The 24,039-nt window shown below is 44.7% G+C and overlaps 1 protein-coding gene across 1 annotated transcript; it reads right to left on the bottom strand.

Annotated features, from left to right (window-relative positions):
* Positions 1-2,925: 2,925 nt before the first annotated feature.
* Positions 2,926-22,842, bottom strand: FAM105A (family with sequence similarity 105, member A). Its single transcript, XM_006895018.1, has 8 exons — positions 22,784-22,842; positions 17,950-18,123; positions 17,831-17,862; positions 17,601-17,692; positions 14,818-14,967; positions 8,973-9,101; positions 6,854-7,123; positions 2,926-3,105 (listed from the first exon to the last, which is right to left on the bottom strand). Exons 1-8 carry the CDS (start codon positions 22,840-22,842, stop codon positions 2,932-2,934), a joined length of 1,080 nt encoding a protein of 359 aa, XP_006895080.1. The 3' UTR covers positions 2,926-2,931.
* Positions 22,843-24,039: the final 1,197 nt, after the last annotated feature.

Here is a 24,039-nt window from a genome sequence, read left to right as displayed (position 1 = left end):
CTATGCATCTGAGAGCTGGACAATGAGTAAGGATGACAGAAGAATTTATGTCTTTGAGCTGTGGTGTTGGAGAAGAGTTCTGAACATCCCAGGGACTGCAGAAAGAACAAACAAGTATGTCTTGGAGAGGTTGCAGCCAGAGTGGTCTTTGGAGGCAAGGATGATATATGTTTGGTGTTTTTTTCACCATCTCTACTGGAGGGAAAGAAGATAAGGCTTCATCTTATATACCTTGGGCATGTTGCTATGAGAGCCTATTCCTTGCAGACAGATATCATGCTTGGGAAGGTGGAGGGGCAGTGAATTAGATGAAGACCCTCAAACAGGTGGGTTGACATGGTGACTGCAGCAATGGGCTGTAGTGTGTCAGAGATTGTGAGGACGGCATGGGATAGGACAGGGCTCAGGTCTGTTGTTCATCAGGTCATTATTCACTGAACTTGACTTGACAGCACCTAACATTGTTTGAGGAGATTCCAGTGGGATAGTGCATGATATATTAGGGTTCTAACTCAAAGGTCACTGGTTGGATTCCCCAGGGGCTCCTGGGGAGAAAGACGGACAGTCTCCTCCCATAAAGACGTACAGCCTTACAGGACGGAGTATCACCATGAGTCACAATCAGCTTGACAGCACAGATCTGGTTTGGTCACTTAAGAGTGTGAACTGTTTAACTTTCTCAGCTGATGAAAGCAGCCCAGGGACATGACTTCCGGCAGTGTCATTCAGTGGTCACCATGCTCACCACAGGCAGTTTGCTCTGTGTGGCTGTCAAGCTGGCCACTCTCCAATCAGAAAACTCCAGTACAGTATGCACGAGGCATTGACGGCCACCTTGGGTTTGACTGTTATTCTCATACACCTCAGTCCCTGACAAATCTCATTTTTATTTATCATAGGAGCAATACTGAAAAGGTGAGGAAGGGTCAGTGTCAAATACAGTGGGAAATGAGAGAAAAGGCATATGCTTGTAAAAATGATTTTCTATTTATTGAGATTCAGAATAGACTTGCAAAGTACTTCCAAAATAAAGATGAACAAAAAGGAATCTGCCTGAGCGTCTCAGTTTTGTACTGCTGCTGTAACACATCACCTGGAATTCAGAGCCTCAGTATACGTATATCGCACTGTCTGCATTTGGTCTGATAGGAGTCTCACAGGGACAAAATCAAGGTGTTGGCAGGTCCTCATCCCTTTCTGGAGACTCCAGGGGAGAATCCATTCCTTTCTGGTCCAGCTTCCAGAGGCCACCTGCAGCCCTCGGCTCTTGGTCTCTATGTCCATCTCTAAAGCTGGCCGCAGATGATCATCTCTTTGTGATTGTTTCTTCTTCCATGTTTCTTACTTTCTCTTTCCCAACGCCCTCTTCTATTTTAAGGACCCACATGAACACGATGGACCCACCTGGATAATCCAGCCAACCTCTCTATTTCAAAGGCGGCTGATTTGCAACCTTAACTCTCCTTTGTCAGTAACCCACCATATTCATAACTTGGGGAGTTAGGACCAGTGTCAGATTACCCAGTAAGTAAAGTGAGCAGAGGCTTATTTACTAAACCATTTCACCTTCCTTCACCTCCCCACCCCTTATAAAGGCAGTCACACCGCCAACCCACAAATATCAGTGCAGCTGCTTTGCCGGACGTCACCAGGGACGCCACCAGGTCAAAATTCTGCTTGTAAGTATGGCTGGTCCCTCTCTCTCTCTCTGTCTCCCCCCTAACCCCTCAGCACCTTCCTACAAAATTAAAGCCTCTTTTCAAATTTATAAACCCTGACGGGCACAGAATAGCCAGCAAGCAAGGATCACTTATGTGTGCTTATAAGCCACCATAGTGAATAATTTCACATGGGTTCCATCACACACCGTAGTGAAAACAAGGGAGATTAGCGAGTAACCCCTGCTCCCTGGGTAACCTTCTCCTGATCGGGTCAAGGACCCTGTGAGGTCCACATTACACACACATGTACCACACATAAATATACCACAGTTCAGTATTCCTGTGATGGTTCAAGCATTGCCATTGGGTTACCTTAGCCCAAAGAATTTATCTTTTGTATTGATATACTGATATAAAACACATGGCCAGATGCAACAGGAACAAAGAAAATCTACAGAGCTATGAAACAATTTGTACAACATTATAAAGTAATGGCTGTATGTGCGTGAACGTATATATAAATCCATACCTGTATACACAGGTGTGTGCAGTGAATGCAGATGCATATATACGTTGTTGTTGTTGTTGTGTACCATGGAGTCCGAACTGACCCATAGCTGACCCTCCAGCAGATTTTCGAGGCAGTTAATTGCACAGGAGGAGATTGCCCATCCTTCTCCCACAGAGCAACTGGTGGCCTCGAACCTCATGACTTTGGGATTGCAGTGCAGCTTCTGGCCACAAGGCCACCAGAGCTCCCTGCATATACAGATACACGTACATGTACACATACACAATGTTTAAACAAGTAGTTCAGGGAAGTCAACAGACCACAAGGAATCCCAGGAAGATAATGCTTATAAAACAAGGCCACACCGACGCTGATCCAAAGTCAGCCGGAAGAGACTCTTAAGCAAGAGTACGGGGTTAGAGGAAAAGCCTTCTTGCTTTTTGTGTTAGATGCCTCCTGGGCTTTGCTTTCTTCTCCCTTTCTGTCCCATAGCTGCTACTGTTCACGTTAAACCATCCAGTGCTCTTAGCAACTGGGCCTCATGTGAAGTGACCAGAGAGCCCTTATAAAGGCGGTCACACCGCCAACCCACAAATATCAGTGCAGCTGCTTTGCCGGACGTCACTCAGAAGAACACAGAAGAGCTGTCCACGCGTGCCTCTGGCCCCAAGTACCTATAATCCTGGAGAAGGGGTTCCAGAGGCTTGGGTGGCTGTGACCACCCTCCCTGGCTGGAGCTGGGGCGCACTTTAGGCAGACTCAGAAGACGGGGATGAGATAGTGGTGGTCATTCTCGGTCAGCAGGGAGATCTCCGGCCACTCCCGGAGAGGCTGCTCGGGGTAGCAGACTTCAAAGTCCCTGGAGTTAAACTTGAACAGTCGGAACACTTTTATCTTTACTTCAAGCGAGTAGCTGAGGATAAACATATCGATCTGGGGATGAGATGAAAGGCATGTCACAAATACACATTTCCAAATTCCTGCCCTCCCACCACAGTGCAGGAGAAGGGCTCTTCTGCAGTGTAGGAAACAATCTAGTCATCCAAGCCCCACACATAAGCCACTGAGTGGGGGTGGAGTCAGGAACACGCTCATTCCCGGACCAAAGGCCACAAGCACGGCCACATCTCTGCTGAGACGTAGTGAAGATGAGGAACCCAAAGGGAAGTGCTCTTTGGAAACTAAAGGAACATTTACAGCAAAACCACACTGCTCTACCATCGGCCAGGAAGTGGAAGGAAATTAACATCACAGGTAAGCTGGGAGCAGGGAAAGGAGAGATACAAGGAGTTGATCAGACATTGCAACTAATCACATCAATCAACTGTAACTAATGTTCTAAAACAAAATGTGTATAAAAATCCAGTATGACTTCCACTCAATTAAAAAATACTGACATTTAATAAAATCAATGGTGATCTCTAATTAGCATTAGATCATCTTAAATCAATTTATACAAAAAGATGTACGATAATTTTGCTTCCCCTCCTGTTGTTGTTGCTGTTTGCCACAGAGTCAGAACGGACCTATTCTTGACCCTCCAGCAGGTTTTCAGAGGCAGTAAATTGCATGAGAGGAGAATGCTTATCCTTCTCCTGCAGAGATGCTGGTGAATTTTAACAACATTAAATCAGTTTGTAAAAAATGATGCTTAGGGGGGATCCAAGATGGCAGTGGAGGCGGAGACAGCGTGATGAGCTGTGGGAGCAGCGAACCACTTGGAGGAGGGCCACTATGGCCTTCTACAGACCTCTGTTTATTGATAACAGTTGATGACTGGTCTTTGGTGCGAATTGAGGCTCAACATCAGGAGATCAAGGATTCCCAAGGAGGAATGGGTTTGTTCCCTTTCCTATAGATAATCTTAACACTGAGTTTTACTCCAGACCTGACCATGAAACCAGTTCCAGAGACAAAAAGGAAATACAACTGCCAGCTAAGGAAGCAAAGGAGGATGGAGCCTCAGGGTTCAGTCAGCCATCCCCACGGGACCCACCAGGGAAAACACTTTGCAGCTCAGAGGGGAGTAAATGTAAGGAAAATATCTTCTAATATAACAAGAAGGGAAGCAGCTTTAACCCAAGACCACCAGTAAGGTGATAAAGTGTGCTCCCTTTCCCCCTACACATCAACGCCCCTGTTCAGCATGAAGAAGCCAGAGAGTCTGTGCCCAATTCCCAAATGAGAAACCTACAAATGAATAAGACAGTTTGTTTAATCACCATTGGACTATGCTTACCATTGCCCTGAATCAGCTGGTCCCCACTGGATCCTTTTCATTTCCTTCGCCTGCTCCCCCCACCAACCAAATTGTTCAGCCCTACAACTGCATCCCTGCAATTTTCATCCCTGCGCATTCTCACCCTTCTGCTCCCAACCCTCACCTCCTTGTATCTCCAACATGTTCTTCCCAATAAAATTTAAATTAAAAAAAAAGAAAAGAAATGATGCTTGATAATTTTGTTTCCTGTCTTATTAGATACGAGGATGAACCTCTTTCTAAGGGAGCTTGGGTGGCCTCGTGGCAAGAAGCTGCACTGCAATCCAGACAGCGTGCAGTTTCTCCAGCCGCTCTGTGGGAGAAGGATGGGCAGTCTCCTTCTGTGCAATTGACTGCCTCTGAAAAGCCCCTGGAGGGTCAGCTATGGGTTGGTTCTGACTCCATGGTACACAACAACAACAACAACAACAAGGGCATAAAAGTATGTTCTGGGTTTTACGGACTGTACAAATTCCTCTTTCTATGCAGTAATTAAACACAGGCTTTCTCCTCAGTTGTCTCATTTTCCAGATGGGCTTTCTCCTGGCTGACAGTGAAGTGGAAAGTCATCCAGGCTCTCTGTGCTGGGCCTCGGCGGGACGCGCAGGGCCACCCATGCAGAAGTGAGACTTCTTTCTCTTCCTGTCACTGGAGGGACTGACACATAAAACCACAATGGACTAAAAGATGCCAGAGAGTATGAAGGCATGCAGAGCTGGCCAGCAGTGATCTGTTCCGCTGCTTGTGGGGCTGCTCAGGGTGGGACCCCCTCTACAGCACAGAGCCACACCATCAACTGACCCCTCCTGACCATTCACCTTCACACCTGAGAGTCACCAACCCACGAGCTCAATGGCCTCCAGTCGATTTTGACTCATGGCCAATACCCCCACCTCCTTGGATTCCCAGGGCTGTAAATCTTTATTGTTTATTGTGATTTGGGTGGAATTTTACCAAGATCCGCAGAGTTTTGTTTCGTAACATTAATTACAATAAGCACAGTCATGGAATCCTCATGTCCTCACTGTGGTTCCCACGTCCACTAGTCCACACCACACTTCACCCGTCTTGTCTTTGGGGCTTTATCCTTGGACAGACACTCTTCACTTGTTTGATTATTCTAAGGTGGTGTGGTACCACCACATCGCTGGTGTTAGCCCTCTCTTTCACTGTTGCTGAGTTAGAATTGACTCATAGCTGACCGTGTGGAGAGTTTTCCAAAGCTGTGAATCACAGAGGAGATTGCCTTTCTCTTCAGAGCCACTGGCGGAGCCAAAGCACCAGAGAGGTCCAGCCTAGTAGTGCAGTTCCCACAGACCAGGCACGAGAGCTCCCTACAGGCCTTACACAGCTGTCGACGCACATCACGCAGTCGGAACTGAACCAGAGCTGACCCTCCAGAGGGTTTTCAGAGACAGCAAACCACACAGGAGGAGACTGTTCTTCTTTTCTTCTGAGAAACAACTGCTAGATTCAAACAGTGTGCCTTTGGGATTGCAGGCCAGCTTCTTTCCACTAGGCCATCAGAGCTCCGTCTAGCTGGACAGGTCTGTCTACCATGTGGCTGCAAGCTGAGTCCTGGCCATGATTTCAGCGTGGGTGTGAAGGGTGCAGAAGGGCCACAGTCTGTGGCGTTCCTCTTATTTCTATCGGAGCAGTAAGCGTGGCCCTTCTTTGTTTTGAGATTTGTTCCACATTTCCATTCACTCTATCCAGGATCTTCTACTTGGCTCCCTTTCAGCATGATGAGCTTAAGGCTGTAAATCTGAACAGGGGAAGCTTCTTGGATCTTCCTCTCACTGAGCAGCCTGGGTGGATTTAAACTTCTGACCTTTCAGTTAGCCATTCAGGATGTAACATACTACACTACCAGGGCTCCATGCTGAGGGTCGCAATGCAAATAACATCCATCGTCCACACTTCAGAGGCTGTGAATCCCACGGAAGAAGACCCAGGAGCAGGTGGTGAATTCAGACTATGTGCTTTGGGGTTCTGACTCATTCTACGCCTCTCATGCCGGGGATCCCAAACTTTTTCTACTCGTCTGATGTCTCTTCATTGTGCCAGATTAAGAGTAGAGTTCAACAGGGCCTTATTTCCCCAGTGATGCAGCCAAACCCCATGCCCTGGGCTTTCAGTTGGCAGTACAACCCCTTACCCACTGGGCTCACCCTTACCAGCACTCCCTGCTGAGGGTAAAGCGGTCACTTATTACCAATAGCTTGGAAGCAGGAGTGGCATCCACTTCCTAAATAACATGCCTCTGAAAACTCTATGAACGTTAATAAATGTCAATGGTTGTACAGTGGCTTCAGGCCTTTTGTTCACAGGGTCGCTATGAGTCGTGCTCGACTTGAAGGTAATCGACACCGACATTACCAACAGCACCCTTAACCCAGCGCTCACTTGTGCACCGTTTACCTGATCTAAACCACACGTGTCGCCCACGGAATTGAGGTGATTCATCATGAAGCTCAAAGGATCGGAGGACGACTCCCTGGAGAAGAGCAGGCTGAACAGGCTGGGGATGACCTTTTTCGCCTTCATCTGCTCATACACCTCAGTGACTTGATAGAGCATGATGAACTTTAAGGCTTCGTAGAGTCTGTATTCCAGGATGGCGTCGGAAAAAAGCATGTTGCACATACCTCCTCGCTTGTGGTAATCTTTGATCCCACTGAACTCGGTCCACTGAGAACAGAGATGCAAGAGAAGGGTCAACGGCATACACTTCCAAGTGCTAGTGGATTATATTTGGGTTTGGGGGTGGGGTTGGGGGATGTGCAGGGGGTATTGTGTACCAATGAGGGAGTTTTTCTTTTGCTTTTTGGGGAGAGGAGCAAATGGGGTGGAGGTGGGGTGGGTGGGGAGAAGGGTGCAACAATGAATGAATGGAATTCCAAAATCTCTGTAGATGTTCACTGAAATGAAAAATAAATTAATTCATTAATTTAAACAACAACAACAGCAACAAAACCAACAAAATGTTGAACAGGTAAAAAGGAAAAAAAAAACACCAAGGGGGAGGAAGTGCAACAATGTATGAATGGAAATCCAAAGTCTGTAAATTTTCATTAAAATTAATTAAAAAAAAACCCACAAAACACAACCCAACCAAAAAACAAACCAGAAACCAAACATCCACAGAGGGGTGAGAAAACGGCACTTTTTACTTTACATCTTTTGGGACCATTGTTATTTTCTTTTTAAAAACATGCATGTGTATATATATTACTTATACAAGAACAGACCAGTTAAAAGAAACAATTTTTTTTAAAAAAAAATCCACCACCTTAGAGATATGACACAAAGCAAGTCAGTTTCCTAAAACTGCATTGAGAAAATGAAGTTAAAAAAGAAAAAAGAAAAGAAAATGAAGTTGGGTTAGACAAAGGCTATTCTAGCAAAGAAAAGAGTCTGCTTTCTTTATCATTCAGGATGTGGCAGGCCCAGCTTGAAACACTCAACATGTACTACTAGCAGGTACCTAACCCTTACAGAAAGTGTACATGGTAGATAAGCAACCTAAATCGGCTGCCAAGGAACGGACAGAAACTCACAGAGACTTCATTCATGTCTGAGTAGAAGTGCGCTCTACAGTCTTTTCAATGGCTGATTTAACAGAAGCAGATTGCCAGGCCTTTCTTCTGAGGCTCCTTTGGGCCAAAAGGAATCTGGCTAGGTGCTGGGCACACTAACTATTTGTACCACCCAGGGAACTTATGGGTAGGTATTATTAATATTTCAGTTTTATAGATAAGATAGTTCCAGCACAAAGGTCAAAGTCTCCGGGCAACCTAGACAGTCAATGTTAGATGTGGGATGGATTGAACTGTGTCCCCCAAAATTCTGTGTCGGATATCCTGACCTCCACGCTAATCCCACTTGGAAATGGGCTGTCTTTATTATGTTAGTGAGGCAGAATTAGTGTAGGGTGTGTTTTGAGTCAATCTCTTCTGAGATTAAGAAAGTGAGAAGAGCAGAGACGGGGATGTGAAACACGAAGTCACAAGATCACTCAGGAGCAGTGGCTCAGAGAGCCAATCAAGAGAGAAAGCCTTCTCCCTGCAATCAGACTCTGAGTCTCCAAAACTGTGAGCATATCTGTTCCTGAAAGCCACCCCCTTGTGATACTTCTGTTATAGCAGCATCATGCAACTAAGACAAAGTCCAAAATCAACATCTATATGACAAGGCACAGAGAACCCCTGGGCAGATGATAACCTTTGTGCTGTTATGGTCATTCCTAGCATTTTATCTGGAAATTTGCACTTTGTTTTTAGAGGAAACAAAGGTACAATCATGTTTGCTAGCATTTCAAGGCCAGAGAAGCCACAATGAGCCCAATTATGTAGGACAAGGTTGCTTTCATTCATCACTTTGTGGGAGAATGACCAGCAAAGAAAGGCAACCTTGGTTAATAGAATTTTCAGCCTAGGTCTTCTAACATAAAAGGACAAGCCTAGCTTAAGAGGAGATGAGCTACATTTGGGATATGAATTTTAATTCTTTGCCTGTTGTTCTCCCTCTGAACACTCACCTGCGTTTTCAGTAACTCCACACATTTGCGTAATTTTCCAAATACGTTTGACCCTGTGTATTTCTCAGGACCAAAACTGTACTGCTGGATCCAGTTACAACCTTGCGAAAAGAGCAGTTTCTCGGGAAGCTTCAAAAGGAAGCAGAAGTCAACAATGTTATTAGCATCTCCACATGCACGACACACAGTTCGGAGGACCTGACAACGCACAGTCTCATCCAAGTTAGCAATCCTCATTGAAAGAGACCACAGTGAAAGTCAAGTGAAAAGTGTACATTTTCGATTTGGGGGTTAAGCGATCTTCACAACTTCACAAGTGATAAAAGTCTAATTCCAAGGGTATTAACTTGCATCTTTGGAAGGAGTGGCATCCACTTCCTAAACAACATGCCTCTGGGAACTCTCTGAACTTTGATAAATGACGATAGTTATGGAAAGGCTTCCTTTTGTTCATAGGGTCACTGTGAGTGGTGCTCAGCTCGACAGCAATTAATAACTGCAACAATAATTAGCCTCTATATTGTTGTTATTGTGTATCTGTGATTCAGAAACGATTCAGCGGACCCTCCACCAGGTTTTCAGAAGCACAGGAGGAGACTGCCTATCTTTTCTCCTGTGGACTTGAACCATGTACCTATGCATTGGAAATACAGTTCCTTACCACTAAGTCACTAGCTCAGTTTGCATCTATATGAACTAAATTCCTGGATATAATACTCATATAACTCTTAACAAATGATCTTCAACCAAGCAATGGTAGCATATCAGAAAGCATGAGGATTTTAGAATCATTCTTAGGGTTCCGACTCCACTCTGTCCCTCAGAGATGATCTGCTGAATATGGATTATTTAGCCCCTTTGCTTCATCCTTAACTGTCAATTAAGGATGCTATTACTCATTCTCACCACTGGGCCAGGAGACATCATGACAGATGGAGAAAAGATTGAAGGTGTCAACCATTTCATCTTGTTTGGATCCACCTTTGGCACCAGCAGTCAAGAAATCAAAAGTTGTATTGCAAAAAACAAACAAACAAAAGTAATGCACTGGATAAATCAGCTGTCAAGAACCTCTCTAAGATGTGGTAGAGAGCAATGATGTCAGTTTAAAGACTAAGGTGCACTTGATTCAAGCCATCATCTTCTCAGTTGTTATGCATCTGTTTGAAAGTTGGACAATGACTGAGACTGAGGATGACAGAAGAATCAATGACTTAAGAGTTATGATGCGGGAGAAGAGTACTGAATATTCCATGGGCTGCCAAAAAGGACAAACAAACATGGGTTAGAGGAAGTACAGCCACGGTGGAGGGTTCCTCTCATATGCTGGGGATGTTATGAGGGGTTGGTCTCTGGAGAAGTACACCATGCTTGGAAATGTGGAAGGTCAGTGAAAGAGGGTAAGACCCTCGGCAGGATGAACTGACCCAGTGGCTCTCACCGTGGGCTCAAGCACATCACAGATGATGAGGAGGGCACCGGATAGCACAGGGTTCAGATCATTGTTCTTAGAGGCCCTGTGAGTCATAGCTGACTCAACGGCATCTAACAGTAACAGGCCATTTTACTTACAAAATCATTGCTCATTACTACCTAACACGGGACGGACTGGAGAGCATTATGCTAAGTGAACTAACTCAGTCTCATAAAGGCAAATACTGTAGAAGACCATTAGTGTAGAATGAGTACGAGGATCCAAGGCTGGGAGGGGGAAGCAGAGAGGTGGGGATCTGGAAGGGGCTTTAGTCACAGGGTTGCAAAATATGATGGGGGGGGGGAAGAAAAGGGGAACGATCCGGTGTGAAAAACAATGTATACAAACTTTGGAAGTAAACCAGTATAAAATAAAAATGAAAAGCCAGGCCATTTTACAGCACTCTCGTTAGGGTTGGGAGCCCGGTGGAACAGTGAGTTAAGTGTTGGGTTACTAATCCGTAGGTCAGCAGTTCAAACCCACCTCTTACTTCTTGAGAGAAAGAAGCAACAGAAGTCTACTTCTGTATAGATCTGCAGCCTCAGAGAACCTATCAAGTCGTTCTGCTCTGTCCTAGAGGGTCATTATGAGTCAGAATAAACTTAAAGGCAAGACATTTGCTTTGATTTTGTTAGGGCTGAATAAGATAACGGTCCATCCCAGGCACCAAAGATATTTTCCACATTAGAATCTTGAGTCCAAGATCTCCATTATATAATCTCAACTTAACTCACTGTGGTCAAGGCAGAACTCGCCCAGCTGACCCTCCAGTGGGTCCTCAGAGGCTGTCAAGTGCACCGAAGGAGACTGTTTCTCTCTCTTCGATGCAGCAGTTGGTGGATTCAAACTGGCTGCCTTTTGGTTGGTAGTAAAACTCCTTACCCACTGGGCCACCAAAGCTCCCTTTTTTGCATTAACACAGGGACAAAAAGATACGGCTGGATCCCATGAAAACTCTGCAAAGCATATCTCTCTTTCCCTCCCTTTCTTTCCGTCATCCCCCTTTCCTTCTCCTTCTTTGCTGTCTGTCTCCCTCCCTTCCCTTCCCTTCCCCTCCATTCCCCTCTCCTCTCTTTCTCTGTTGGTGTTGAAGACTGCTAAGTCATAAGTGATCCAAAGCTGACCCTCCAGCAAATATTCAGAGGCAGTAAACTACACAGTAATTTAGTAAATCAGACTGCCCATCTTTCTTCCATGGAGCAGCTGGTGGATTTGAACTGCATGCCTTTGGGTTAGCAGCACAAATCCTTACCGCTCAGTCACGAGCACTCATACACATCTACAGTCTATATGATGAATTACGTCCCAGTCTTTGTCCCTAGCACCCAGTGGCATGCTCACCCCCCGCACACATTTGACAGGTATTGTTTGTTGGTTGAAATTAGACTGAGAGCAGTTCTAATGAGAAATGTCAGGTGTCCTGATCACACTAAGGTACCAGCTGCCTTTGCTTTATACTTCCTTGCCGCTCCATCCTTAAATGTACATTCAGGATTGGCTCACTGCATTTTAAAAGAAAAATTGAGGTTATGCATTAAGAATTTACTGTCTTCACACTGGTAAGACAATGAAAATACAAACTATAGACAAAGGAAATATGTGAAAAGTATGTATTGATAAAGCTTGTGTATGCAGAACAGACAAAATTCTCAAAAATCAGTATTGAGAAAACAAATTAAAAATGGGCATAATACCTGATGATTCCCTCAAGATAACAATATGGAAGGCAAACAGGCACATGCAAAATGCCTAACGCTTTCACTTATTAATGAAATGCAAATTAACACCACAATGATACAAATGCTCAGGTATTAGAATGGCTTACAAAAATCTGCCACCACTAAATGCTCACAAGGATACGGAGCAACTAGAAGGTTTATACTACACACTACACTTGATCTTAGCCAAAACCAGAAGAATGTCTACCTGTGTTTCATTGATTATGCAAAGGCATTTGACTGCATGGATCATAACAAATGTGGCTGACACTGAGAAGAATGGGAATCCCAGAACATTTAATCGTGCTAATGCAAAACCTATACTTGGACCAAGAGGCTGTTGTCAGAACAGAGCAGGGCAACACTGCATGGTTCAAAATTGGGAAGGGTGTACGCCAGGGATGTGTCCTATCTCCATATGTTTTCAACATGTATGCAGAGCAGATTATCCGAGAGGCTGGGCTCTATGAGGAGAAGCGTGGCGTTAGGATTGGTGGACGATCTATCAACAATCTGCGTTATGCAGATGACACAACCCTGCTCGCTGAAACTGAGGAGGACCTCATGCACTTACTGCAGAGGGTCAAGGACTGCAGCCTTCAATATGGACTGAGGCTCAATGTCAAGAAGACAAAAATTCTCACCACTGGACCAATCGGTAGCATCAGGATGGATGGTGAAGAGATTGAGATTGTTCACAGCTTCAGTTTGCTCGGCTCCACGATCAACACTCTTGGCACCAGTAGCCAGGAAATCAAAAAACGTATTGCGATGGGAAAGTCTGCTGTTAGGGACCTCTCTAAAGTACTCAAGAGCAACGGTGTCTCTCTGGAGACTATGGTGCGCCTGATACAGGCCATGGTTTTTGCAATCACTTGTTATGCATCAGAGAGTTGGACAATGACTAAGGAGGATAGAAGGAGAATTGACGCCTTTGAGCTGTGGTGCTGGAGAAGAGTACCATGGACTGCCAAGAAAACAATCAGATTCATCCTAGAGAGGGTTAAACCAAGCTTGGAGGCAAGGATTCTGGGGCTTCGCCTGACATACTTTGGACATGTTGTAAGGAGAGACAGGTCTTTAGAGAGGGACATCCTGCTGGGCAGAGTGGAGGGACAGCGCAGGAGGGGAAGACCCTCTATGAGGTGGATTGATTCAGTGACTGGGGTAATCGGGATGGGTGTGTCAGAGGCAATGAGATTGGCACAGGATAGAGCAGGGTTTAGGGCTGTTGTACATAGGATCGCTATGAGTTGCAAATGACTCGACGGCACATAACAACAACAACAACAACAGAAGGTTTATCCATTACTCTGGATGGGACTTGGGAAAACATTCTGGTCATTTCCTATAAAGTAACAAAGTCCTAAGTTTCTTAGAAAGCAGAATTTCTCTAAAGAGGCACATGTACCTCCCAGAAGGCCCAGCAATCCCACATGTAGGTATTTACCCAGAAGAAATAAAAACTGATGCTCCCAACGTCCCGTTTGTGAATGAACTAAGGCACATGCGGGCACCTGTGAGAACGCAGTCACTGTCACAGAAGGGTAAGCGCAGAAACTGCTGACTGGAGGCCTGCTTTGCTGTATACACTTCCATCAAAAGCACAACCAAATACTGTTTCTCAAAAATCCCCTTTACAAACATAACAGTTTGATTGATACCATCCAGAAATGGAAATAGCCCACTTCTCCTTCATCTGGTGCACGGATAAACAAACTCTTTATACTCACTTATAGACATGACATTCGAGAACAGAAGGGAGTAAACTGCCAATCCAAAGAACAACATGCAGGTCCTGCCACTGTTAGGTGGCAGGCCACATGCTGTCTTACGAAGGCAAAACTATAGGGACAGAAAGCATATTCTGGTCACCTGGGGCTGAGGGAGTTAGAAAAGGCTTGACTACAAAAAGATAAGGGAGCTCTGCTGGCTTAGTGGTAAGGAATTGCGCTGCCAACACAAAGGTGTGTGGTTCAAATCCACTGGCTGCCTAGTGGAAGAAAAATAGGCTATCTCCTCCTGTGTGATTTATTGGCTCTGAAAAGTCACAGGAGGGTCAGCTTCAGATTCCACAACAATACCACCACCACCCCCAAGAGACAGGAAGGAGCCCTTGAATGGAATGGTCACACAACTAGTCAAACTCAGTCAAAATTCACTTAATTCTATAAAGTAGAATGGTGACTTTTATCAGCTCTCTTTGCTGATGATGTTGATGATGTTAAGATGAGGACATCAGGAAAACAAAGCATAATAAACACAAACCTGAGTACAGTTCTTTTTCTAAGATGGCTTATTTGCAAACTCAGATGAGAATGTGAGAATGAGGGAGCTCTGGTGGCCTCGTGTTAAGAACCTGCGCTGCAATCCCAAAGGTACCCGGTTTGAACCCACCAGCTCTTCAGCTACCTCTCCACCTATTTGACTTACTGACTGAAAACCTGCTGGAGGGTCAGCTATGGGTCAGTTCTGACTCAACAGTATACAGCAACAACAACAGATGAGAACTGGCTAAAAGACCTCTCATAGTTCCTTCAAACACCAAGCCTTTAGCACATTCCACATTCTTTTGCCCCAAGTAATGCAGGAGTAAAACAGTGACCCAGAGCCCATGTGATATGTCCCGTGTGTGTTGGGGGCACAGACATACCTTTACAATGTCTTTTTCTTTCATCCAGGAGGGGAAAGCAAGGCCCTGGCTGAATATCTGAAAGAGCACCGATCTTAGCGCATCATAGTTATCTCTCCTCACTTGGCGAACGCACTTAATGTGATGCCGCCAGAACAGCTCCTCATAAGCCTAGAGACACAAAGAGAGACACAGCTGTTTTGTAGTTCCATGGGCGAAGAGAGGCAGAGAGTTCATGGGACTTTCAGTGAGGTGTTTGCTCCCAACTAAAGATGGACAACAGAACAAAATTACCGCTAAGTGATGACTTAGGACCACATGGCACTTTAAAGCACCTCTCATGTGGACTGCATTGGGAAAGTCTACTGTCAGAGACCTCTCCAAGGTACTAAGGAGCAACGATGTCAGTCTGGAGACTAAGGTGCGCCTGATCCAGGCCATGGTCTTTATCATTACTTGCTATGCATCTGAGAGCTGGACAATGACTAGAGATGATAGAAGGAGAATTGATGCCTTTGAGCTGTAGTGTTGGCGAAGAGTACTGAATATACCATGGACTGCTGAGAACAAACAGGTTCATCCTGAAGAAGGTAAAGCCAGGCTGCTCCTTAGAGGAAAGGATTCTGAAGCTTCGTCTGACATACTTTGGATATGTTGCAAGGCGGGATCAGTCCTTGGAGACGGGCGTCATGCTTGGGAGGGTGGAGTGATGGCACAGGAAAGGAAGACCCTCGATGAGATGGATTGATTCCGTCACTGAGGTAACGGGCATAGGTGTGTCAGAGACAATAAGCTTGGCAAGAGACAGAGCAGGGTTTAGGGCTGTTGTACAGAGTCGCTATGAGTCACAAGCTACTCAACAGCACATAAAACAACTCACATGGATGGAGTCTATACTGTGTAAAAATTAGACAACAAACAGGTAGAAGTCCAGGGTCTGAGTGAAATATATCCGTCACAAAAGGACAAATACGGCATAGTGTCACTGTTGTAAAACAGGCCTGACATCAGGGTTGGGGGAGAGACTGAGAAAGATGGGATAAATGATGTATACTGCATTGGAACAGATGAGCGAGAGAACTCTTTAAAAGGGATATATTATTGTCATGACAGGAGTCCAGAATGAAGGCTGCATAGTGGAGTGGACTTGTGGGGAGGGTATGTATAACAAGGAAAGAATTTTTTACTTTTCAAAGAGAAGAGTGAACTGGGGGGTAGGTTGGGCAGGGGAAAAATGCAACAATGAACAAAAAAAATAACAAACAAGTCCAGGGTCACAGAGTATCATTCTAGGAAGCTATGATCACAGTCACAGTGAAAAATACCAGCTCATTTTAAGCCCATGAGCAGGAGTTACCTTAAATGCACCCCTCTTATGTTTTGCTTTTGCAAATGACAGGGTCGGGCAGTATTGGTAGGAATATTTACCAAGCGGCACGGTGGCTTATGTCATCAGCTGACTTGAGTCAGCCAGGGCCTTTTCAGATGCCCCATAGGCATGTGAAAGCCTGGGCAATGTACAACAGAGACAGAGGGAGAGGTGATGTCTTTGAGACACAAGGCTGGCAAAGAATATTAAATGCACCACAGACTTGCCAGAAGAACAAGCAAAAGCGCACTGGAAGAAGTACGGTCAGAATTTCCTTAGAGGTTAGGAGGGAGAGCGCTGGTGGCCCAGCGGCAAGAAGCTGCACTGCAATCCCAAAGGCGCGCGGCTCGAGTCCACCAGTTGCTCTGCTGGGGAAGGAGGGCCAATCTCCTCCTGTGTTAGGTGAGCCTGATTTGAGAGTATACAAGAAATTGAAAAACCAATGTTCTTTGTTCCTTCTCCACTACCACTGCATCATTTGACCAGCTTAGGAAAAAAAGAAGTTAGGAGGGTGAGAAGTCCTTTCAATAGCTTTGGGCAGGTTAACAGGAGGGAGCAATCCCTGGAGGACACTGTGTTTGGTAAAGAAGAGAGTCAGCAAAGTCGAGAAAGACCTTCAAGGACTGACAGTGTGACTGCAACCCTGGGAACCAACTCAGTGGCCCTTAATAGCAGTCACTTCCTACAGGGCAACCGTGGACGTTAAATGAATATAAAGCACATAAATGTATTAAAAAATAAACTTCTCGGCTGACAACTGAAAAGTTGGTGGTTCAAACACTCCTGCTGGGTCATGGAAAAGAAATGTGACAGTCTGCTTCTGTAAAGATTACAGTTTTAGGGGACGGGTGGGCAGGGAGAAAAGTGCAACAACGAATGAATGGGAATCCAAAATCTCTGAATGTTCATTAAAATTAATAATAATGAAAAGAGAATATAAAAAAATAACAACAAAAAAGATTACAGTTTTGGAAAAACCTTTTGGCGCAATTCCACTCCTGTCTTAGACATTCACTATGCCTTGGAATCTCTCAATGTCGGTAGGTTTGGTTTTGATCTGATGGTAAATTCTAAACCACCTTTAAATTCCATCCAGGTGTGTGGTGCCTTTAAGCACTGAAGCTTTCTTTCACTGGGTGCAGAAGTCTGACAGGCCCCTCCAGGAGAGGGCTGAGAAGAGCCGTAACTAGGGTTTCGGTCACCCAGACTACAGCCCTGCTCTGCTTAGTGCTCCAAGTAGCCAGCTCTGGGTGCGTGGTGAAGAGCCAAGGGTTCTGACTTTGGCTTCTGGATCAAAGCCACGGTGCTGGCTGGTATCACACTCGGTATCAGTGGATCTGTAGATTTAGTAAAGCTGAGAAGAATGTCTGCTTCCCCCCACCAGTTTGCATGGAAAAATTCTATGTTCTCCCCTCGCTTTTATAAACAGACACACCTTCTTCATCAGCTTGGCACAGGGCGTCTCTCCTTTCCATTCTCTTGCACAATAACTGAGCACGTCAACTTCTGCCTCCACGCTGAGGTTCTCTGGACAAGAGGGAAAAATCGCAGGCAGTTAATCTCTCCCGCCCTTGCCCTGCTCGAGCTGCTCCCCCAGCTTAAAGATAAGAAACACACACACACACACACACACACACACACACAGAGAGAGAGAGAAATATTTACTTTTGAACTTTCTCTGCAGATAGCCAACCCACCTGAAAGAGAAAAGAAACAATGACATCAGAGGTCCTCTTTGGACGGCAAAAGCATTTTTAAAATGTGGAGATGGTACAACAACCTACCATTTCAGCCGATGCCCCAAGTATAAATAAAGCCCTCTGAAGTAGCAGACGGTGGCCAGCAAGAAGGAGGCTGACAGCACCACGGACCCCTTCACTGTCTTCCATGCAGCATCCACAGCGTGGCTGGTGAACAGCATCCAAGAGGGGGCTTTGTCATTTCCTAGGAAATAATTTATTTTTAAAAGTGTTTAAATTCACATTACAACTTCACAACGGCCTGCTGTGGTTACTGTTGTTATTGTTCTGTGCTGTCAAGATGCCTGCGACTCTATGTAGAGTAGCTCTGAAGCCTGCCCTGTCCTGAGCCATTCTCACTGACTCCCACACACCTACCCCCATTGCCCCAATTACTGAATCAATCCATCTCATCCAAGATCTTCCTCTCTTGCGCTGTCCCTCCACCCTTCTGAGCATAATGTCCTTCTCCAAGAATCAGTCCCTCCTGGCCATGTGCCTAAAGTATGTGAGACGGAGCTTCAAAATCCTAGCCTCCTAGAAGAAACTTGGTCTCACTCTAAGACAGACCTATTTGTCTTAAGAAAGATAACAACAACAACAAAAAAAAAGACAAAGAAAACAAAACCCCCACCTAGACATATTGGAAGATTCTGCCAGATTTACATAAACATGTCCTCTAAGGTATAAAAAAAAAATAATAATTCCATCTGGAAAAAAGGAACGCACAGTTCTACAACCAGAGTGCCATGAGTGAGAGTATCTTTGGATTGCAGTGCAGCTTCTTACCACTAGGCACCAGAGCTCCCTTGTAGGAGAATCAGTTTTGGCCCACAACACTAGACAAGAATGAGGCCACTGTTGTTTCTGAAAACCCCCAACAAGTGCGACACGCTATGGGAGCTGCCCTGTCTTCATGCTCTGCTGTGATGAAGAGGGTTTTCAGTGTCTGGATATTTTGGATTTTGTGGTGGTTTTTTTTTTATTTTCTACTAGTTTATTTACAAAATATTTATTACAAAATGTTGAAAACCTTGTTTTCAAGAATAAATTCTTTCCATTTCCCTCACCCTCCACCCCACCAAATTGTACAACTCGATGATTAATCTCCCTCCTCCCCCACCCCCCAGCACATCCACCTCGCTCAACTTGCAGCCTCTCCCACCTCTCTTGGATCCCTATACTCATTCTACAGTAATGGTTTTATACAGTATGTATCCTTGTGGGACTGAGTTAGTTCACTCAGGATAATGATCTCCAGTCCCTCCCAAGTTAGGTAAAAATTTACAAAATCATTGCTCCTGCATGCTGCATAGTATTCCATTGTGTGAATGTACCATCATTTCTCAATCCATTCATTTGTGGTTGGACAGCTGGGCTGTTTCCATGTTCCTGCTATGGTGAATAATGCTGCTATGAACACTGGTGTACAAATCTCAGTTTGTGCTTCAGTTCTCATTTTCTCAGGTTATATTCCAAGTAGTGGAATAGGTGGGTTATAGTTGGAATTTCTATGTTCAGCTTTTTGAAGAAGTGTCAAACTGCCTTCCAGAATGGTTGTACCATTTTACAATCCCACCAACAATGTATAAGAGTTCCTTTCTTACCACATTCTATTTATTACTTGCTGCCCTGTTAAACTTTGCCACTGTTAACTGGAGTGAGATGGTACCTCATTGCTATCTGCTATCAGCTATCTATGGTCACCTGATATTCGACAAGGAAACCAAAGCTATCAAATGGGGAAATGATAACCTCTTCAACAAATGGTGCTGGCAAAACTGGTCTTACACCTGCAGAAAGCTGAAACAGGATCTACATCTCACACCATACACAAAAATCAACTCAAGGTGGATCAGAGACCTGGGAGTAAAGCCTAAAACCATAATGTTCATAAAAGACAAACTGAGATCAAGCTTAGAAGTGCTAGTCCAAAAAAAAAAAAAGAAGTCCTAGTCCAAGGTATAAAGAGATTGCCAAATACAACCACAAATGCACACTCTAAAGAGGATAAAATTGATGCATGGGACCTTCTGAAGATGAAATCTCTATGCACATCAGAAACTTTTTCCAACAGGGTGAAAAGAAAACCTACAGACTAGGAACAAACATTTCATAATACCATCTCAGACAAGAGTCTTACAACAAAAGTTTACAGAATATTCCTGGGCCTTCACAAGAAAAAGACTGATAACTCAATTACAAAGTGGGCAACAGACATGGAAAGAATATTCACAGAGGAAGACATTCGAATGGCAAACAGACACATGAAAAAATGCTCCAAATCACTGGCAATAAGAGAATGCCTGATATTTAAGAAATCACTTTCCAGGCCTTTCTTCTTAGTTACTCTAGAAGCTGAATTTTCTGTTTACAACAACACGTATGCCCCCACTGGCTACACAAAGGAACTGAACCCGGGTCTCCTACAAGAGGGTGGCCTTCTGGACCAATGGAAACGGAATCTGACACTTCCTTCCACCACTTCTCTAGCTTTAACTGCAGGCAGCATAACTTCTCCTACCCTGGGTTTTCCTGACTGCAAAATGGAGATGAAAAACACTGACCTCGCTGGAGAAAGACTAAGTGGAATTTTCCTAGAGCCAGCGTGGTGCCCAGTGCAGAGCTGGGTCCTGACGAACGTTCCTGCGCCCATGATGATTACAGAGATCCTGTTCTGCAGCGAGTGCCCACGAGGTAACCAAGAGCAGGGGGCCCAGCGGTCCCTCCACCCTTGCTCTGCAGCAGGGATGATCTGAATCACTGTCGCTTAGCGCGAGGCACCTTCAACAGCACAGAACAAGGATGCGAACAGCAGGCACCGGGACCTCATTCCAGAAAGCAGGCCACTTACAAGGAAAGAGGACTTGTGAGATGGCCTTAGATAAGATGCTCATGACACACAGCCTCCCTCTTGATCTGACAGAAAATGAGCAGGCCGAGAGAGCTCTAACCATGCTTGGTCAGCTTGTCATCGCCTTGTGCTTGACCACACAAACTGCTGAAGCTCAAAAGAGGAAGAGGACTTCTGAACAGCCGCCAACCCTCCTAGGATGTATTGTGAAATAATTTCCTTCACAACACGTGATTCGGTGATATCCCTGTGACGGACTTCAGTAAAAAAACTTCATCAGTTTGCAATCTACAATTTTAGCATGTTTGATTACACTCTCAATAGAGTACTTGCCAGAAAAAAAATTTTTTTTTCAAATAAAAATATTTACAATCACTTAAAGGAACATTTTCAGAAACAAACCTACTGCTATCACTTGGTCCTGACTCACAGGGAACCTCCATATCAGGTTTTCAAGACTCCAATCTTCACAAGAAGAGATTTGTCTCATCTTTTTCCTATGGAGCAGGTGGTGGATTTGAACTACTAACCTTCAGACTAGCAGCCCAAAACGTAAAGCACCAACATATCAAGGCTCCTTTGCAAAATTAAGTACATATCTATTTAGAATACCCGATGCAACCTATTAAGCATTTATTGCAGCTATTTATTGTGGACTGCCTGGGAGTTGATAATGATTAAAAACTGAAATAATATTCACAAAATTGGTGGTTCAGACCCACCCAGAGACACCCTGAAAGGCACGCTTAAAGATCTGCTTTTGGAAAGTCACAGCATTGAAAACACAGAGAAGTACTTCTGGTTTTGAACATTTTTACACACATACACACACACACACACACACACACACTCACTCTCTCCCTTTCTCTTTTAGTAAATGCTTATATTCATGGGAGAACTACAAATACACTTGTGTGCAACATAATTTTATTGTAACCCATAAACATTTTCTAAAAAAGATGGACCATTCCAAGATTTTACAGGGTTTTTTCCCTGCTCTTAGAGAAACCTGGGAAGCTTTTCATATTGTGACCACATATAGCTCTACACAATCTTTTTAAAATATAACGTACAACACTTCAGTAATAAGTTGTTGCTGATTCTTGCTGGTGGTCATGTGTGTGGAGCAGAATTGCTCCCTGGGGTCCCCATGGCTGGGACCTTTTAGAAGCTGGCCGCACTCCTGCCTTTTGAGGGGCTTTGAACCCTCAAGCGTTCATTAGGAGTTGAGCACTTTGGTCTACTCCACCTCGGGCCTCCAGTGTAAAATCAGATTGTCATCTAAGCATTCACTGTTTTACTGGCAGACATTTGGATGGTTTCCCATCATTCACATCTATAAACAATGCCGTGATGAATAAACATTCTTCTCCAACAATCCTGGATTCATGGTATATTTTGTAGAATAATTCCAAGAGGAAATGCTTGGTCAAAGAGGATGTGCATTTCTAGATTTGGCAGACATTCTAGAATCAAACCCATGGCTGCTGCGTGGATTCTAACTCCCAGACACCCTACAAGGTTTCCCAGGTCAGTCTTCACACATGGCTACATCTTTCCCCAGCAAAGGCTGGTGGATATGAACCCATGGCCTTCTGGTTAAGCATCAATTGCTTTACCTACGGTACCATCTGCTTTTCAGAACCATTCTGTGGATTAACACTCCCACCACAGCGTTGGACATCATCTATATCCCCAGTTTTCACTGGTCAACGCTAGGTGTAAGCTGTGCTGCTCTGCCAAGCAAGAGACAATTTCTCTTTCCAACTGCACTTCTGTCAGAACAACTGAGCTTGAGTCTCCATGGTACCCGACAAGGACAACTTTAACAACAGAAATTCAGTGTGTTGTTGCTGTTTGGTGTCAAGTCGGAACCAGCTCATAGCTGACCCTCCAGAGGGTTTTCATAAGGCCATAAACCACACAGGAGTAGATTACCCATCCTTCTCTATAGGATCTGCTGGTGGATTCAAACTGTGTGCCTAGGAGGTTAGAAGGTCAAGTTTAGATTGCCGACTCTGTGGGCTGGGCCTTTCTCGTTGGCTGTGGAGGCAAGTCCTTGCTTCCTTCAGCACCTGCGGCATTCACTGGAGACCCTCACGTGTCCTGGCCTTCTCTGGTGTTAAGAGTTGCATTGAACTGTAGCCCAGGTCCAAAAAGCAGCACTCCCCTTCTGGGGGTACTGAGGTCCCACCCTAGGGAACTCCCCTCACACCCAATCAGCACGTGTTCCCTCCCACCTATAATTCTCCTAACACCATCTGATTTATTGGGATCACAGGAACCATGATACAGTGTCTATGTAATATTGTTAAATAAATATAACTCCCTTATGTTTTACCGACTGGACAGAGGCATTTGACTGTGTGGATTGTCACAACTAGGGCTAATATGAATAAGAATGGGAATCCTAGAGCACTTAATTTTGTTCAAGTGAAAACTGTACACAGACCAAGAAACAGTTGTCTGAATAGAACAAGAAAACACTGCATGTTTTAAAATCAGAAAAGCTGTGTGTCAGGATTGTAACCTCTCTCCATATCTATCCAATCTGCAGGCTGAGTAAATCATTTGAGACGTTTTAGTCTATTAAGAAGAATGTGGCACCATGACTGGAGGAAGACTCATCAACAACCCGTGTTCTGAAGATGATACAGCTTTGCTTGCAGACACTGAAGAAGACTTGAAACACTTATTGATGAAGAGTGATGATGACTACAGCTTTCAATATGGGTTATATTTCAACATCAAGAAAACAAAACTTCTCACTACTGGACTAACAAGCAATACCATGAAAGATGGAGAAAAGACTGAAGTTGTCAACGATTTCATCTTACTTGGATGCACAATCAGCAATCATGGTAGTTGTTGTTGTTAAGTGCCGTCAAGTCGCAGGCGACTCATAGCGACCCTATGAAGGAAAGTCCTCAACACGAGTGTGCCTTTCATCCTCTCTCCAGGTTCATAGGATTTTCGAAGGCAAGCTTGTTTTAATCAGGGAGCTCCACAAAACACTGTCCGCCATGGGTAACCAACCATTAACGCATCTGACACATCAGTGTCACAGTGTTCAGCCTCACAGCAACCACAAGTGACCGCAGTATGGCAACTTGTACACCAGGGCTATACGACCTAGAGGAATGTCTGAACAAAAACAACGAAAGACAGGCCTGAGAGCTGCGGGTTAAAAGTCACCCACCTTTGGCTTGGTAGCATCACTTTCTATCCACTGGGCCAAGGGATCACTCTCTATGCTGATGTTATTGTTGTTAAGTGTTGTC

This window comes from Elephantulus edwardii, unplaced genomic scaffold, assembly GCF_000299155.1.
Source record: "Elephantulus edwardii isolate Elephantulus edwardi_28Jun2011 unplaced genomic scaffold, EleEdw1.0 scaffold00153, whole genome shotgun sequence".
Taxonomy (NCBI): domain Eukaryota; kingdom Metazoa; phylum Chordata; class Mammalia; order Macroscelidea; family Macroscelididae; genus Elephantulus; species Elephantulus edwardii.
The sequence above is the reverse complement of the archived record's forward strand: the minus strand, read 5'-3'. Positions and strand labels throughout refer to the sequence as shown.